Genomic DNA, 18951 nt, shown 5'->3' with positions numbered 1-18951 from the left:
AAGAAATTCTTCACTGTGAGGGTGGTGAGGCACTGGCACAGGTTGCTCAGAGAAGCTGTGTATGCCCCATCCCTGGAAGTGTTCAAGGCCAGGTTGGATGGGGCTCTCAGCAGCCTGGTGTAATGAAAGGTGTCCCTGCACATGACAGGGAGTTTGGAACTAGGTAATCTTCAAGGTTCCTTCCAACCCAAACCATTCCATAACTAAAATTTTATTTATGCCATGAATTGTTCTTTAGTGTGGTAATATCTTCATGTTTCACCAGAATTCTCAGAGCTCAGGTTAATTCTTACTTAGTGAGCAGTACTTGTGAGTGAATGTCAGTTGTTTTGGTACTTGGGAGCTTTTGTTTTGCTAATGATGTCTTCTAATGGTATAGTTGAAAATCAGATGTTGATCCTTCATAACCATAGTTCAAAATCATCTGGTATCTGTCACGAGTCTTCAGCCTATTCAACACTTTCACTTTATTGTAAATAGTGCTTTGCTAGAAATAAGGCCAAATTTTCTCAAGGCTCACATGTGCAAGAGTTAGATTTCTGTGTTTTGTGTCAACTGGTTTTGTAGCTTTTACTTCTCCTGACTGAGAAAAGTTCACTCTATCCAAAATCCTTGTGAAAGTAATGGTGTCTGAGATCCTGCATCAATAACCACAGGCTTCTGAGAGGAATAGAAGGAACTTAAAATGTTGAGACAGTTGATGGCTGGTAATTGCCCTCCTTTAGGAGAGGTTGTTAATTGCGTAGAATATGGAGTAATAAATGTGTTAACCATTCAAGTATGTTAAATTATTAATCAAAACTGGTTTGGGATAACAGATGTAACAAAAAGATTAACTGTTTCTATGAGGGCTTACTTACCCATGATCATTTCAAGTGTTGTGTTGGTTTTGTTACAGCAGGTAATTAGAAACTTTGCTGCTTTGCTTTGCTGTAGGTGGTGCTTAAAAATACTTGATACTACACAGTGGTGTTTGTGTTTCTTCTCAAATAATTTACTGTCTTTGGAATAATTTTCTAAACAGCATTTCTTAGATGTGTATTGGAAGAATTTGGGAGGATTTAGCCAGTCAGCTTCTCAGACACAATTTTTAAGGCAAAAATCAGATTTTTCTTGAAAGCAAATGTATTGTTATATAGTAGGAAAACAACTATTTAACTATTAGTCTATAATTTCATTAGTTTTGTTATTTACCAAGAGTACTTTTATTTTTTTAACCTTGAACAAACAATAGTTTCCTCAACTTTCTAAAGAGAGAGGTTTTCTTCTGTCCCCAAGTAAAAAAACCCCATGATCTATGATGATGTTATGAGAATTTCTGAAATTCATACTCTAAACCCATACAATTTTACTTTGAGGTTGTTGTTTTACTGAATTTCCTAGGACCTTCACTGTTTTTACCCTGTTATCACAGCTAACGGGGTGATTTTCAGTAAAACTGGGAAGCTCTCCTTCCCTCCTGCTACCACTTGTGAGGAGTCCTTGTCAATAGTATCTTCTGCATCACCCTTCCAGGAAGCCTGTTCCTATGCAAAGATGTGTCTTGCTCCCCCACGCTGATTAGCTTTTACTGGGAATGCAAACAAACTGGTCTTGCTATTTTTATACACAACAGATGGGCAACTTGTGCTGGAGTGAGATTTGCTTGACAAATAGAAGTTCAGTGTTACAAGGTGCCTTCCAACACAACTATTTGTTCCTCTGACCTGTTTGGACTGTTCATCTGGTGCCTGAACTGAACAGTGTTCAGAAACAAAAACCTTAAACCATCACATTTAATTATTTCTATATTTTTACCCTAGACATTTTTCTACCTAGAAGAAGATGATAGCTGTTTTTGAACTGTCAGGTGAAGATGAAATCATAAATGGATTTCAAACTGATAGGTTGAGAAGGATTAGGAACTTTATGAAGCTGATTATCTTCAGTGGGGATTATCTCAGTGAATAATGTGTTTGTAATTTGGAAAGAAATAAAGACCCAGTAAAATTGCTAGAGAAAAAACATTTAGACTACATTGAGATTTGTATGAGAACAGTTCTTTAGGTAGTCCACAATTCTGTAATCAAGAAGAATAAGGAATGTGGAATAAAGGTCTGATTGGGTGATGTTAAGGCAGCTTCTTAAGATATCCACAGGAAAGTGGAAAAAAAGTTGCAAGATGAAAGGTAAAAAAACCTAGAATTTTGGCAAAGAGACACTAATGTTATTAAGGGAATATGTATGGTGGAGAGCTCTAAGAATATGTGAAAGGCTGTGTGCATTAGAACTAAGAAGAGAGAGTCTACCAATTTTGAAGTGGCGTAAAAGGATGTATATTTATTATACATCTTTAGCATTTCCTGTACAAATTCATACAAAGCCTGTAAGTGCTACCTTTTTAAAATGCCATTGGCTGTGGTAATAATTGATGGATGTTGAATTGAACAAGTGTCAAGTGCTAAGAAAGTTCCATTAGAGCAGGGTAATGCTAACACTGGAATAATAATAAAAGAAACAATAACAACAGGAAAGCAGGATGCTCCAGATGTACTCATAAGCTTTCTCTGTCCTAGAGAGAGCTGTAAGAAAAGCAGAAAGCAAAAGATAGGAGAGCATTATTTATAGTCCATAGAGAAAACTATTGTTCATAATCCTGGAAAAAGCATCTGGTTGGGCTTGCAGAAGACTGCCAATCTGGTATTTGTGTTTGTCTGGGATATTGGCTGATGATCATATGGAGTGCTGTGTTTATGGATGGAAGGGCATGTACAGCTGAGGAGTCTGAGAAGAACAGGAGAGAAAAGACAGGTTTTCCAACACCTTCCAGGCACTTTCTGTGGTACAAATAGGAATTGAAATGTGTGTTTTATGGATTGGATAAATTCTGGAAGGTGATAGCTGGATGGACACTGACAGTAGACCATAGCCTTAGCAGTGGTTTCTCTAAATTAGCATTACATGACTTCTTTTTGAAGTAACAATCAGCAAATACTGTTTTTGAGAAAACATTGACATCTTGAACTGTTCCTTTCAATTTATGCATCCCTTTGCAAAAAAAAAAAAAAATAAAAGAAAAATATTTTGTATTGTATTGGGCAGTATTAAATGAAGTAAATGTATTGCAGATTCTCTAATACCAGAATGTCGACTATCAAGAGTGAGAATGGTTGGTAACATATTAATTAAACTATATGTAAGTTAAAAATATGGAGTATCATTGTCCATTCTGATGTCAAGGTCAAGTGCACATATTTTAGAATACAGAGCATGGAATTAAGGAGTTGGCTTGTTAAAATTTATAACTTTTGAGAGTTATGTGCAAACTCTCAAATTATTCATGTACTTTCAAAGCTTGAGCAGTCCTGTTGAGTGTCATAACTCATTGTGAACACCACACATGCTCTGGTTTTGTGCTTTAAAATTGATAAAGCCAATGTATAAATATTTCAAAATATTTATATGTGTTTTCTCCTGGGTTACTTTTTGAAGCAGAAGTTGTTAGAGGCACGGTTTGGGAGAAGTTTGCTGCAGTAAATAATTCTTGGTGCCTGTCTTTGTGTTTTCTAATTTGGTATATCTATTATTGACAATGTGATTTTCTGATACTGATGGCATTTCAAACTGGATGGATACGCAGATTATTCATCTCAGTGTTATTTTAAATACAACTGTTTCCACAGAGCAGGATAAGTGCAGTCATACAGTGTCTCTTTCAGCTAACCTTGCTTTACTCATCGAGTCTTGTCTGGGCCTGCCTAATTCCCTTCAGAGGGAAGACACTCTTGCATGGAACATCTGATAGCTTTTTCAGGAAGTGGCAAATACTGGCAGAAATAAATTGATATATATTGTGAATGGAGGCGGAAAGTAAGAGCAATTTTTGGCACGCTCATGGGAGTAGGGAGGGAGAATGTAGCTGTAACAACATTTTAAGGAGAGTGCATGGGGAATGAAGGCTCTCAAGTCTTCTGAAGGTCATCAGAGTGGATGTGGCCTTCACTTGACCCATGATCAGGGCACAAAACAGGGTAAAAGCTCTAATTTCAGGAAGAGAACAAAACAAAAGACAAGTGAGCAGTTCAGCACTATTTAGCTCTATGTAAAAGGTATTATTAAAACCAGGTTAGGAGCCTGAGATATTTGTTCTTTGCTGTTTTATATTCTTAAATCTAAGACACCTTTAAAAAATCAGGTTGAGGTGCTGTTATAATAGCAATGTGAAACTTAGCTTCTGTAATTCTGTAGTGTATTTTGAAGTACAAATATGCATGTAAGCTCATGTGTCCTTTCCCTTACTGAAGAATTCTGCTGATACAGGTAGGCTTGTATCTTACACATATGGCATTTTGTAACATCTTAAATAAGGTTAACACACACTTCACTCCCCTGAGTTCGAGGGAAACCTGGAGTGTCTTTTCTGATACCAGAGATGTGAAAAGTTGATGAACACAGATTTTGAAAGGTATTTCAGGGAGTGCAGTGCTCAGTTTCCTAATCTGAGTTTTATTCAAAAGGAAAGTTCTGCCTTCCTCTGGCACCTGTTTTAAAGACAAACTTCTGCTTGCTGACAGGCAAAGATCTTCCTATGTGCAGACTATTCAGGAAAAAAGGCTCAATTGCCTATTTAATACTTTGAATCTTTGTATAGAGGCTATGGTAGAAAAAAAAATCATGATGTTTATTAATGAAGTAGTATTTCAAAGAAAAAAATATTATATGCTTAGTGCAATCAGAGTCTGAAAAATGTACTTGAGTTGCTAGAAAAATTTGGAAGAAAGACATGAGAAACCTTTTAGAGCAAATTTCAAAGGCATAAGTTGTGTAGTTAGCGCTTCTCCCACCCCCTCAAATTGTGCAGTGTTTGGGAGCCATAGAACAGAATTTCTTTGAAATTGCTGGTGGGAGCAGAGGGATTTCTTTTCTGGAGTTTCATAGAAGGATGACAATTTCCAGTGAGATTCAGTAGAATTTTGAGCTAAGTGAGCTTGATGCAGAGAGCTCTGCATTATTTAGTATAGTTTCCTGGTGTGAGATGTCTTGAAGTCTGCAGAGATGCATGTTGTATAAAAAATAGAAATGAGTTAAAAATATGAAGTGGTTGCATAGGAAATGCTGTTTAAGCAATTCATGTTTCTTAGAGGTATTTAAAGGTTGATGTAATCATCATTATTAACTGTTTATATGTTACAGAAAAACCTCAATGTTACAACTTTGGTATGAATATACTATGTGTCTGAAGTCCAGGGAAGGAGCTTTAATGAGGAGAACCTTTTTCACAAGAGCTTTAATACAAACACCAATCCATTGCACAAGGAAAGTCTGGGAGCCCCAACAAACATGCAGCTGGAGTCTGCCTCCATTTCCTGTACTCACCTGTGAGTGATCATGCATCAGAAACAAGACCGAGAAAAAGATTACAGATGGCTACAGAAGCTTTATCTGTAAAGCATCTAGCTTATTTTGCCTAGGACTTGCAAGTAAACTTTAAAAATGATTCATTACTCTCCTGATCCATTATTATCTCTAAAGAGTTCAATAACATACTGCACTGAGGCCTTTGTCCTGACCTTCCTGATCACTGGGATGAGTGACAAAGCTGTGAAATCCTGGTGGAGTGTTATGTGTGGTTTAGTGTGCTCAGAGAGTTACTGCTGCTGGTTATATACTGCATATGTAGTGCTGTGCAGTGATAGAGCCTGCTTATTATTCAAAAATAGAATATTCTATCCACATGCAGGTAAAGGAGCACTGCAAAGATGGTGGTATGAATCTGATAGAATCAAATTTTATGGAAAATTTGGAGGGGAAAAAAGGAAATAGAGCTTTGAGAGTGAAGTAGCTGTTGTCACGTGCAAATATTTTTGTTCACTCACACACAGAGAATGACACAGATTATGATGAGTTGGAAGAGACCCATAAGGATCATCAAATCCAAGTCCCAGCCCTGCATAGCACCATCCCAAGAATCACACCATGTGCCCAAGGATATAGTCCAAATGCTCCTTGAACTCTGTCAGACTTGGTGCTGTGTTCACACTGGATTGCTGTCTTATAGAAATTAAAAGTTTTGTTGCTAGAATCCTTTAAATTGTTCTGACCTTTTGGATATGCATGTGATTTAAAACTTACATGAATCCATGTATTATTATCCCTATAAAATGCCTGGTGATGTATTAAACTTCTAGGAGATCATCTATTGTGAAAACTACTAGAATTATATCTTGGTTATTTTAGGAAACATTCTTAGGCAACCTACTATGCTTAGGGAAATTACCTCTTCAGCTCTGACAGAAGTTACAGTTCTTAGCTCTCTAAATAATACATTTTGAACTAGATTTAGTTGTCTAAACTGGTAATTTCTCAGAGCTACTTCTAGGACTTGTCTTTTTCTCTTCTTCTCACCAACCACCCAGGAAATGTTTTCCCAACCACAGACATCAAAAAGCCTAAACCAGAATGGAAGGAAGCATGCTGCTTAAATTGTAAGCAAGGAGCAGATGTAGCTACTCTGATCAGTCCCACCTCACAGTGGGAGTGCACTAAAGCCATCTTATGCTGCTTGATGCACTTGTGAGCTTCCACCTTTCTAACAGCATCTTCTCCCTTCTCCTGCTTAAGCATCAGTGACAGCAACTGAGTGGAGAATTTTTCCAGCACTACAAGCAAAAGTGAAGTGCAGTTGTCATTCCAGTCACCCTTGATATTGCAGTTAAAAATGCCTGAATAGAAAAAGACAAATGTTTTTTTTCAGAAGGAGGATTACACTTTTGAATTTATATATGTAACCACAGACTCAAAGCTTCAGTTTCTGAAGGAAATAAAATAGTAATATCTCTTCCACTTGTATTGTACTGTGTGTGTGAGGCCCTTCTAAAGCATAAAGTTAAAGCAGTGTAGGAATCTGTTGCTCTCAGGGATTGTGGTGAATTTCTGTAAGCATAGAAACCACTAAGATGTTCTAGCAATACAAAAACCATACACTTAAATTGTTTGTCAAAATGTAGTCCATGGAGAATTGTTTGGAACTTTACCATTCTTTCAGGTGTGGTGTGAAACAATGAGAAATTAAAGATATCAGTGAAGAGTTAGTTGACACCTCTTCATAATTTACTATAAGGCTGGTGGCTAAGTGGCCTTTTGCAAAGAATGTGTGTGGGATGTATGGTGAAGACCCAGAAACATGAGCCAACTCTGAGGATCATTCTCAGTTGTGAATAAGTAAAATGTGAACAAGATATTCACAGGAGAGGAGGCCATTTATGGCTCTTTACCTGGTGGGGCTTCACCTGGATTGCTGTATCTTGAGTGTAGCAGGGGCAGTTGAGAGATGTAAGCAGATTGGAGCCTGGTCCATTAGAGAACTGCTAATATGATCAGGCTGTCATGAGTCTGGCATGTAGGAGGCTAGTGGATAATTTCTGTTGTTGTTCAAGTCCTGTGATCAGTTCTTATCTATTTTGTTCAGGAAGAGCTTGCTGGGCTTTATTGGAAGACTTTAAAGCAAACAAAACCCCACAGGTTAATAAAAATGTGATACAATTCAATTTGGACAGAATGAACGTTCCAGTGTTGAGGAGTGAAATATCTCTCTCTTTTTTTTTTTTTTTTAATTTTCTGCTCTGTTCTTTGTTGCTTTTTTTTCATGTTTTATCACACTGTGTTATAGGTCTTACTTATTTTATAATTCCTCACAAAAACTAGCCACAGTGGGGCTGCTTGTATAGCATTTCCATAAGGGAAAAAGAACATGCAGCTTACTGTTCTGAGAAATTACTTCATTGAATTTTGTTTCCTTTTCTTTGTTGGATAACTTCTGACAGTCTTCTGTGCACATAGGATGAAAACTATATTTAGTGGTTCTCAAGAAGTTATTTTTGTTTCTTTCATGTAGTAGCTGTAGCCACCTGATTTTGAGCAAAAAAATAACCCTGAGTGTTCAGAAATTTGGCTGCCTTTCAGGTCTGTGGTTTTCTTCCTCAGCTGCCCTGGAGGAGTCCAAGAAAAAATGAGTTGGCTGTTAGTTCCTTTGTTATCCTCAATTTTTTTATCAGAATGATCCATGTCAGACACACCATGGGATCGTGCAGGTGTTTTGTTCTGATGACTTGGTAAAACAACACTGTTGGTATAGTTTACTGCCCTGTGTGTTTAGTCCATGTAAATTTTACTTTCTTTTTCTGGATTTTCACCATCCTTACTCTAGGGAAAAAGATTCTTGCTGTGTTGTAGTTAGCAAAAAAACTGGAGAAGTACTAATAACAGCTTCTAGAACAAATTTGGGGGCAGGGGGAATGGATTATTTAATTTTCATTCAACACTAATTTCATTTTTTAGTCATTGTATCAACAGGGTTTTCTATTACAACCATTGGCCATGCATACATGTAACTTGAAGCCTGCCTGTACTTTGAACCTGAGAGGCAGTGTAGTATTTCACACATTAATTACAATCATTATTCGTGCCCTCAACTGCATTTCTTTTTTTTTTTTTTAAGAGATGAATAGAGCTAAGAGGGGGGTAGCACCGGGAAGGTGAAGTTGGATAAATTGTCATTTAACTAAATATAAAGGAGAGATATGCTATACTATGGTAGAATATTCTCATTCCTACAGTAATATATGTTGAAAGAACAGAGGAATAGCATAAGAGCTGTGTGGTTGATATAAAAGTTCACTGTTATGATTTTGACTTCCATTTCTTTAATCTGGCAGAAGTTTAGTGTCACTTTCCAAGTGAATTTATATGAGATTTCCTTTCACTGTTTTTGACACAAGTATACCTTTGGACTGTCCATCTAGATATGCAAAAATAAATTCAGGATTAAGTTTTCCCATTTGAAGGGGGAGCATGAAGTCTTGCTTTTTTGATGTAGTAGATAAGTGAAAATACTTGCACTTAAAGAAGGAAAGTAGTGTCAGAAGGCAAAGAGAAAAGACAAAATTGCTGCTAGAGCTTTGGAGCTATTTCTGCTTCTGAAAACTCACCATTGTCACATCTTAGATTCTTGCTGACGAGAGGCTAGCATGAAAGTGGAGATTCAGAAAGACAGCGAAGTATTTTTACAACCCTACTACAACTTTCCATCTCTGTGCTAAAGGACATAAAGATTCAAGGATGTTCAGAAACTGCTCATTCTTTTAAGGGCAATTCCAGTTCCTGCCACCTGCAGTAGTTGCTGCAGCCTCTGCTTTTCAGGACTGTGCGTGCAGAACTTCAGTGTGTCTGGTACTCTGTGCCTCGGAGAAGTTGAGGATACTCGTGCTGTCAGCTGAGAGATAAAGATGAGCACTGAAAAAAGGGAGGAAGGAAGGGAGCTGAGGAGCATGGTAGTGTATCCTACCAACAATGTGCTTGAGAGCAAAACTCATAAACCCCAGATTTGTAGAGCAGCAAAAGCAAATACTTGATTGTTTTGTCTGAAGAATGGTGGGAGCCTAAACACTTGTAAAATACTGGAGAAAGAAATTTTGTCTCAACGTTCTGGTGAATACCTTCTACAAAGCATGTATGTCACCTGTGTTAGGCAGTGAAGGCTTGTCAGTGTCTAACAAGTGCTGGCAGACTGTGCTGTTCACTTGACAAGAGCTGGGGGAGGTTTGAACCAGCGAGTGGGTGTCTTGGCACCCCCTGAGCAGATTGCCAGGCCCCAGTCTGCTCAACAGTCTTGGGAGGACAAATGCTATTTGTAGTATTTTCTGCTACATGACAAGGTCCCTCAGTCTTCTCAATAAACAGAAGAAGGAAAAAACAACTAAACCAGCAACTTTGCAATTGCAAGAAAATAAAAATTTAAATTTAAAATATATATGCTTTTTAGCCAACAAGCAAAAATCTCTCTGCCAGCAGCCAAGATGAAATTTTTTAAGGAGCAGATTGTCATTAATTACACTTTCCTTTTAAGAACAGTTGTAAGGCTGATAACTTCTAATTATGGGTTTTGCAGATTTGCTTTAAACTTACGGTATATTGATTTTTAAAAATCTGTTTTCCTGATCATCTGGAGGGACAGGAACTGGGATGTAACCATTTTTGCCTAGCCTGACCAAAAGACATCCTGGAAGTTTCTCTCTCATGTTGATGAAGGCATTCAGCCTTGCTTGGGGCTACAAAAATTACTAGTCAGGGCCAAGGTGGGATTGAAGATGTGTTCCTTAATCTCATCTTCTTTCTGTATACATTCTGATCAGATTTTTCAGTTTGATAAAGTCTTTGAACTATTAATTTGAAAGCCTTTGTGGGAAGCAAAGACCATCATTATCTCTAACAAGCTATATTTGTGTGAGTAACGACTGCCCAGGAATAGCTGTTGCATCTTTAATTGCTGCCTATAAAGTTACATTTACAGAAAATTTGAATAAAACTCAGGCACCGATTTGACTGGGTTTAAGAGTTTCAATTCAGATTGCCTTTTGCAGACAAAGCTGCAGTCACTTCACTTGCATGCCAGGTAGTTGGGTGAAAACAAGTTTCCATTCAGTTCAGAAACTCGGGAGTAATTTGGTATGTAGCATGTGAGTCTTGGGGTTATTCTCAGAGCTGACATTTCACCTGCTATAAAAAAACTCTCTTAGGGAAGGATATTTTTATGCTTTTATTTATTAATTTTTTGCTCAGAGCATGTCTTTACAACCTCAGTTTGGAGTTTGATGGAGCAAGCATTTTTTATCTTTTGAAAGTGTTTTCCGAGAAGACTTGCACACTTTTGTCAGGAGGAGGACATGCAACTTATTTTTGCCCTGGAATATTTGCATATTACCTGATGGTATTTGCCACAGGAAATGCTATTTGACAAATTTGGCAGATGCAGCTTGGCAGTGAGATGGCTGCTTTGCTAGAGACTGGTCCTCTAAGAGCAGTTCAGTAAACTCCAATAATCAGCATAAGCATCCTCAGGTGACCTTTGCATCTTTATATGGCTCACAGATAAATTGTGGAAATTCTTTGGGGGCTGTGGAAGTACCCAAAGAAGCTGAAATGCCTCTTGAGTGGTTCTGCTCTGATTAATAATGTTGACAAGCTTTCATCAGGTTTTCCACAAGCCTTTGTCTATGGGGCAGTCCCTAGCTTAGAAAGCAGAACATTTATGAGTTTGTAACATCCTTTTTGCTTCTTACTCACCCTCTCTGTTCAGCATATTGTGACCTCAAACGTTTCATGAGACTTGTTAAGCTCACCAGAGATAAAGTGACTTCCCGTGTCCTTCTCTTTTTCAGTTTCCTTCCCAACAGCTTTCCCTTTTCCCTTTTCCCATGAGCTAACTTAATGGAACAAAATGGTTAATCCCCCCAATCTTGGCTCAATAAATTTCTCCTGTATCAGTGAGTTAAACGGGGCTGTGGAAGGGCCCAGTGAGCTGCAGAGCTTGGAGCAGAGGAGGAGTGATACCAGATGGCCAGAAGTGAGAAAGAGGGGGCGTTGAAGTTGGAGAAAGGTAAGAGCAACAAGAGCAGACAGGGAGGATGGGAAGCGAGCCTTTGGGTACTAATGAGACATTACGTTAGCTCAAAGCCTGTAAAGCCACGGTTGAACTTACCATTTGTCATTTTTCAAACAGAAAATAGCTGCATGGTTTTATGGATTTTCACCAATGTATTCCAAATGCTATACAGGCACCATCTTTTCATTCCATGGATGTTGCACTCTCTTTAAAGCTTATGCCTTTCTGCTGATTAATTCAGCAGATGAGAGAGTTGGAAGATCTTTCACATATTTGTATCTTCAGCCAAATAGCATTTCTTTTTCCCCAGAGATATCACTACACTATTTCTACAGCCTGGGAAGTAGTATCTCCTAATATTACTTTTTATAACCATTGGCAGCCTGATCTCATCATATACCCAGCTAATACTGTATTTAGCTAGAACTGCTGTAGCAGAACTTTTTCATGTATATTGCCATTTCTTTAAGCACTTTTAGACACAAAGTTCCCCTTTGTTTATGGTTTCACACCTTTCTAAAACACCTGATAAAGACTGTTGTGGATTTTGTGTTAATATGAGGCCATGAGAATGGTATGAAAAGACTACAATGATGTATTGCACAATTCAATTTAAGTATATTCATCTTATGGGGAAGTTGTCAGGTTTGTGCAGGTACAACTATGAGGATGTGAGTGCTGCATTTGGTGGGAGTATCTCATGAATGGCCAGTTGTCATCTGCCTAGTAGGATTCAGGTTGAAATAATTACTTTTTCATTTCAGATAACAAAGTTAGTTGCTGTTGTACTTTAGCATTAGAAATAGTTTTTATTTTATGAACATTTCCCAAGTGCTATTGATACAAAAGTGAAGAAGCTCACTGTAAAGCACTTTCCCCCTTAATTTCTTGCATTTTAAAAAAAAATTCCACTCTTACCTCTTCTCTTACTTGTATTTGACTGTTACTTAGTCCTGCTGCAGGCAACCTTCTGCTCATTGTTTATACACTTCTTCCTTATTAAATTCCACCAACAATGGGTTTTTGAGGAAAAAATGTGGGATTTGCAGGCAATATATTTGGTTTCAGATATCTCGTACTAGAGCAGAACTTTACAAATTGGATGTTTCATGCTGACAAGTCTGTAGTTTATCAGCTTTCCTCCCTGCAGACCAGACTGCTTTTTATTTCAGAGGCTTGTTAAGCCTTCCTGTGCAGCTGGGATCCCTTGGTGGGGAGTAATGGTGGCTCCCTGAAAGCTACGAGTTACTTAAGGGTTCACAGCTTACAAAAATCCAGTGGGCAGCTCTGCTTATGAAAAGGGAGATGAGCAGGCAAGCAGTAGTGGTCTAGCTCCTCTTTTCTCTAGCAAAGAGCAAGTTAGCAAGTACTTTCAATATCACAGATTGTCTTCTGTTGAATTTGGCCCATCTTCTCTGCTTTAACTTTTTTATTGCCTTCCTTTGATTTAAACATCAGGGAAGTGTCCCTAACTTTTTGCATTTGGTGGTTCCACCCCAGTGTCTGTGTGAGTCATGAAAAAGTGAAACAGCTTCCTGCACTGGCTGCCATGGTATCCAGCAGTGTTGCTATACACACAACACTGACATAGCAAATGCTTATGGGGAGCTTTTTTGGAGGGTGTTTTGGAGAAGTGTTTCTTTGTCTTTGTTGTATTACTGACTAAATTTTCTTGGAGCTTAAAAAATGAAAATTAGAGGAACCATGCAACAGATTACATAGAATTGTGAGAAAAATATTCCAGTTTGGGAAGGTTCCTAACATAAATAAAAGTGCATATGAGCAAGGCAGAAATTCTCCAGTTAGATTCTCAAATTTGCTTTCTAAAGGCAGAATACATGGAACCTATTTCATTATCTCTGCAACAGAGTATAAATCTTGTGATCTTATATTATGGGTCCTCTGCTGTATGCAGCACTTCACACCCCTGTTGTTTCCCACTTGTTTTTTGTTCCCCACCCATTACTTAGGAAGTAGCTTGAATAATTCCTTTTTTAAAAAACAAAGAAAGAATTACTCTAATTAAATTTCTATTCAGATGTCTATCTTGCAAGTAGCTTTTAGAAAAGAGTATTTCTAGATGTTTCATGAGTCAATAAATTGAAAGTTCAAGGTAAAGTTCATGTAACTTAAAAATATAAAGAGTTCTAAAAGAGAAAATATATTTATTCGTGCCACCTACTAGATTCCATGAGGTATTATTCTCCTTACTATTCATGTTTTTGAAGAATAAAGGCTCTTCTAATGCAGTTCTCATGCTAACTAGATTTCTGAAGAATAATTTTTGCAGGCTTTTGTTAATATGAGTAGGGCTCATTAAACAGTATTAAAAGGAGGTGACAATATAGCACTGGAAAGCATATTTTGAGAAGTGGTTTCTTGAAAATGAGCAAAAAAATAATTTCCTTACAATGGCTTTTCATTTATGGTGGGTTTTATGTATTGTGTGGTATATTATGAAGGTAATGAAAATTGGCTATGATTGAAAATTTAGTTCTGGCATTCCCACTTAATTATATTTTAAAGAAAAAAATCTCAGTGTACAAAATTCTTTACTCTGTAGAGACCTGTACAACTTAAAAAAAGTTAAATGAAGGCAATGCTTATTATGAAGAATATTCGTTTTAACTTTTCCCCCCCTAGCTCTAGTTATAGTCCCAGAAGATATGGCAAAATGTTAAAGCTGTGAAATAACATTAAAATGCCATTTAATGTGTCAAGGGAAACTTTGTTTATTTTTTTTTTCTCAGATAAAAAGACGTGAATAAAAGCTTTTTCCTCTGTAGTGCTCACAGATTTTCAAGTAGATGGAGCGGGCTGTTGCTTGTAGCAGATTATACCAGATGCCAAGTTGCCTAGGGATGTGTGCTTTGTTTGCTGGAGACAGGGCTTATTGTCTTGCCTCCAGGCATTAGGTTGAGTCTGTTAGACTATATAAGTAGTGATTTTTATCCTTTGACTTAGTGGAGTGTCACATGGTGCTATGTGACATTTTTAGGTAATGCATGAAGTATGATTTTTATTTTCTTATTTTTTCTTGGATATATAGTAGGTAACCTCCACTGAAGTTTTGCAAAACACTTAAATATTTACCACTGGAAAAAAGGAGGGATTTCAGGTTTTGGAGACATGTTTCTATGCTCTGTGCCTAAGAAATATACTAAGTTAGCATTTTATCTTAGTTCTTTACCCACAGAAATATTATCGAGGAAGAGATGAAAAGATTTGCATGTATATTATACCCTTAGTGTGCAAGTAAAGGACTAACTTGTAAAGTGTGAAGTGAAAATTCTGAGCAGAGAAACTTCTGTGGTACCACTCTGGGTTGGTTTGAGGTTTTTTTTGTTAAAATTGCCTTTGCTGGAGATCGACAGAAGCTCGTTAAGCATCCATGTGCTTGGTGAACATCACTTCCTTTAGTGCATTCATCTTGGAGACAGCTCAAGAAAGCTGAAGAGTGTAAAATTGTCTAAGTACCTGTGTATTTTGGATATCTTTTCTGAAAAATGTTGTGATGTGTCTCAGCCTATTCCAGCATAAGAGTGAACACTTCATGAATTCCATACATTGCTGGAGAAAAAGATTCCAGGTTCCAGTTTGACAGAAGCCTGCCAGGAGGTTGTGGTACAACATGCAACTGAAAGATCGTTTTTGGAGCAACCCATAATATGTTACACCTAGAAAATCTCCTAAAATTATTCAGCACTTTTCTTCTTTCATGCTTTGTACATTGTAATGCAGTTGCTGTGTTGGGTTAATGTGCTGATGGATGATCTTTAAAGTTGAATGAACATTAGCAGGTTTTGCATCTCACTGCTCTGTGTGCAGCCCCTAGTTCTGTGCTGGCCTTTCATTAATTTCGAGACTCAGTGCTGGCTTGATGCTCACTGTTGAATTCAAAATGAGTAAAAATGTTACCAATGAAATGAACGGTGTTAACCATTTAATGTTAGTGTTTTGATTTCCTGCTTGATTCTAAGGTAGCATTCAAACTAAGGAATTATGTAAGGTAATATTCAGACAAATGTTTCTCTGCCAGAGGCAAATACTTAAAGTTTGAAAGTGCTCAATATGCTTCAATACTTAAACATTTTAAAGCAACTGCATATTTCAAAGCAAATAAACGTTTTAAGTACACATCAGAAGACTGAAGTAACTGGTCAGTTCTGCCTGGTACTACATAAATATGTCTATTCTGATCTAGGAGTTCCTGCCTGCATCCTGTCCTCTGTCCCCTCTGTTCTGTGTAACTTATTGAATCGAGGTTAATTACTCTGTCCCATCTTTCTTGGCAGTTTCTCTTCTACCATTTTGGCAAATAAAGTTAAGTGAACTTGATTAGGGCTTTCAAGGTTGTGTTTTTGTCCAAGATATTCAATGGTCATGGTCTCTGTACATACTCCTCAAACTGATCCTGGTGTAGTAGCTTCATTTGGGGTTCTTTTGGTGCGTTGGTTTGTGAGGCTCAAACATGCACAAGTTACTTCTGATTTGGTGAGGTCCTCATTGTCATTGCTTTCTGTTGTCACGTGCATAGTAACTGTGTTGAAGATTAAAATGATAATTTAATAAAAAATATTGACACACTGTTTGTCCTTCTTTAGGAAAGCCCAAGAGGGGAAGAAGAAAGTTGTTCTAGCAGGCTGTGTACCACAAGCCCAACCTCGCCAGGAGTACCTGAAAGGCTTGAGTATTATAGGGGTATGTATCTTTAGAAATAAAAGATTTTCATAGATGTTTGCCATTGGTCGATGTCAATATCTAGACTCTGTTGCCTTTCTCTTGGAAAAAGCAGCAGTGAAACTTCCTGCCATGTCCTCCTCCTGTCCATCTTTTTGCATTATACAACATTTAAACCTTCCTTCAGTCGAGGGTGATTTGATTTGGCTGTGGCATGAAGGGAGAAAGAAAAGGATGCTGTTGTTGGAGCTAACTTCCAGTGCCCTTTGATGCCTGAAAATTTCCAGGTTTCATCCAGGATGAAGGTGTCAATTACCATTTTCTTAAAAATATCACAGTTTATTTGCTTGAAGACAAGCCTTAAGACCTTTGTTAAAATCAGTGGAAGGAGTGTAGGGGACTAGAGCATATGAATTACACAGACACAGCTGAGGGTTAGGTGGTTGTTTTTTTATTTCACACTATTAAGTAGAATGGAAAATAGCAATGATTATTTTGTTTAAATTTGAGGCAGTCTGAAGAGTTAAATCCACTGGTGACTGACTTGTTAAACAGTTACCAAGCTTTACCTTGAAAATGAAACCACAGAGCTTTGACTTCAGTAATCAAGTGTTTTCAGTATTCTTGGGGATGTGGTACTACTGTATCATTGAATCACCTTTGGAAAAGGAAAAAGTAAAATGGGTGGATGGATTTCCTCTTTGCTCAGAGGCCACATAGTTATTGCTCCATAATTGGTTGTTGTAGTGAGTGTAATACCTACACATATGTACACAGAGGTGAAAGAAATGAGCAGATCACTATCCTTTGACCAAGACTGTAATTTGATGTTTCAGTTTTGATAAATTTAACCTATTAAAATTGGGAAGTTTGATTTTTTTTTTTTAAAGAAAAACATTTTTCCCCTCTTTTTAAAAATTTTCTTTTAGGTAACATGTAATTTCTGAAAAATCAACCTCTTCTCATCGTCTTAATTTGAGTACCTAGAACCGCTGTTTAGTGAAAAATATTTGCAATAAGGACACTCATTTAGCTGTCATTGCTGTGGTAAAATTTACTGTGCTTTAAATAAGAGATCCCTCAGCTCAGAAAGGTCTTAAACTTGAGGCAAAATTATTAACAAAAACAAAGCTAAGAGCACATATTGTCCATGTTTTCAGTTTGTACATTTACGATTTTTTTCTCATTTTACGAAAGACTGTGTGTGAGAGAATGACTGTATTTAAAGAACAAGACTTGTTATCTTACTGTTGCAAAATATTTCTGAAAGGCAGTTTTTGCAGAATTGAGAAACAGAAAATGTTTTGTTGGCAATAGGATATTGATTCTACTTTAAAATTTTAACATTAAGGGTACAGTTTTGGAAATCTTTCTTTAATACCACGTTGGTCTCATCTTCAACTTGGCTGAGAGACATAGTTGATTTATTGTTGTTTATATAAGTTCTGCTATTTTCTTCCCCCCACCCCTTTTTATTTCTCTTTTTCAATATTTATTTTAAAGGACCGTGTTGTCTGAGAATGTGTTTATTTACCAGCAATTATAACTCTCTTGGGGTGGCTTTCTAAAGGCAGTGTGTCAGAGGTTCTTCTGCTCCTCTTGTTAGGATGGAGGAGGAAGTTGTGTTGTAACTACCAGAGAAATTCTAGTAAATCAGAGCTTGTTTTGATCTGCATTTGAAAAGTACAGGACTGGACTACCATTGTTCTTTATTTACTGCCTGATTTGGGCAGAAGGAAAGGAAGGGCAACTTCATGTCTTTCTCACAATTTGTGATGTTACTGTGTTTTTGTGTTGCTTTAAAGTAGTTGCTACTTTATAAATATAATATGGGTTGAGGCGTTGCTGCAGGCTCTGTGTAAGGCAAACCATAATGTCACATGACAAGGTGAAGGAGCTCTTTTCTGGAATGGGAAAATTCTAGGCAGTAATAAACCTGCCAAGGGTGTAAAGTACCTGAAGCACATAATGATGCATTACAGAGGTTCACAGCCAGAAACCCTCAGGTGGTTTCCAAAGCTTACTGCTTTGTGTTTGTGGTGTACTCACTTCACACTCAAGTGCATGTAAAGTTCACACAGAGACATCAACTCTCCTATGTAGAGTTATCCCTCATTTTTCATTTTTAGTTGCTGAAGAGTACGATGTGTGACTGTGCTGATTGTTTTGAGGGGATTATAGGGAAGGAGAAGGAGGGACAAGGGGGAATGAAAGATTCAGCCAAGAGGTTATGTTCTGAGACTTGTGAATGGATGTAGGTAATTGTAGTGTTTCCTCACTTCCTGAGCTGCATACAAGAACATGCAAAACCCTTACTCCCAGTGATAGTTGAGCCATTGGAATGGGATATCTTATTTCATTGACATTTTCTGGAGTTTTAAGGTGCTTGATTTCCAAATGATGCTGTATGTTGGAACTGCTGGTCAGGTTTCTGGAGGTTTATAGGTCTTAAGAGGCTTCACAAGGCCCAATGTATCTGTACTTTGAAATCATCAAACTTGCTGTGCAGACTGAAAGCATGGGGCCTAACCCACATATGTGTTCCATTAAAGGCATGCACAGGTGAGTGAATCCTGAATGAGAACTCCAATTCTCCTTCCTTCTCCATCTTTCCCAGTGTAACATCTAGCATCAAAGACCTATCTGCCATACACCCATCACCCAAGGGAGGAGTTTCAGCCTGTTCTTTCATCTGCACACACCCACACAACCAATCCAGTGTTGCTCCTCTAGGAGGCTGTAACCCCTCCTTGCTGCTGCTCTCTCAGTCAGAAGGTCCCATGCATGGTGGGGTATTGCAGGCTCTTTGGCCAAGGTGAGCCTGAAGCCACTGCTTCCAGGAGAAATACATA

The 18951-nt window shown here is 37.7% G+C and overlaps 1 protein-coding gene across 4 annotated transcripts in view; it reads left to right on the top strand.

Annotated features, from left to right (window-relative positions):
- CDKAL1 (CDKAL1 threonylcarbamoyladenosine tRNA methylthiotransferase) overlaps positions 1–18951 on the top strand; it is a 375055-nt gene that overhangs the window by 102154 nt on the left and 253950 nt on the right. For all 4 annotated transcript variants that reach the window (XM_014877962.2, XM_088168720.1, XM_088168732.1 and 1 more), the window contains one exon: positions 16024–16120. In XM_014877962.2, the coding sequence (XP_014733448.1) occupies positions 16024–16120 (97 nt within the window). The remainder of the gene's footprint in view (positions 1–16023; positions 16121–18951) is intronic.

The sequence above is a fragment of the Sturnus vulgaris genome, chromosome 1 (assembly GCF_052056855.1).
Source record: "Sturnus vulgaris isolate bStuVul1 chromosome 1, bStuVul1.hap1, whole genome shotgun sequence".
NCBI classification, from domain to species: Eukaryota; Metazoa; Chordata; class Aves; order Passeriformes; family Sturnidae; genus Sturnus; species Sturnus vulgaris.
This window is presented reverse-complemented; position numbering and strand designations above follow the sequence as displayed.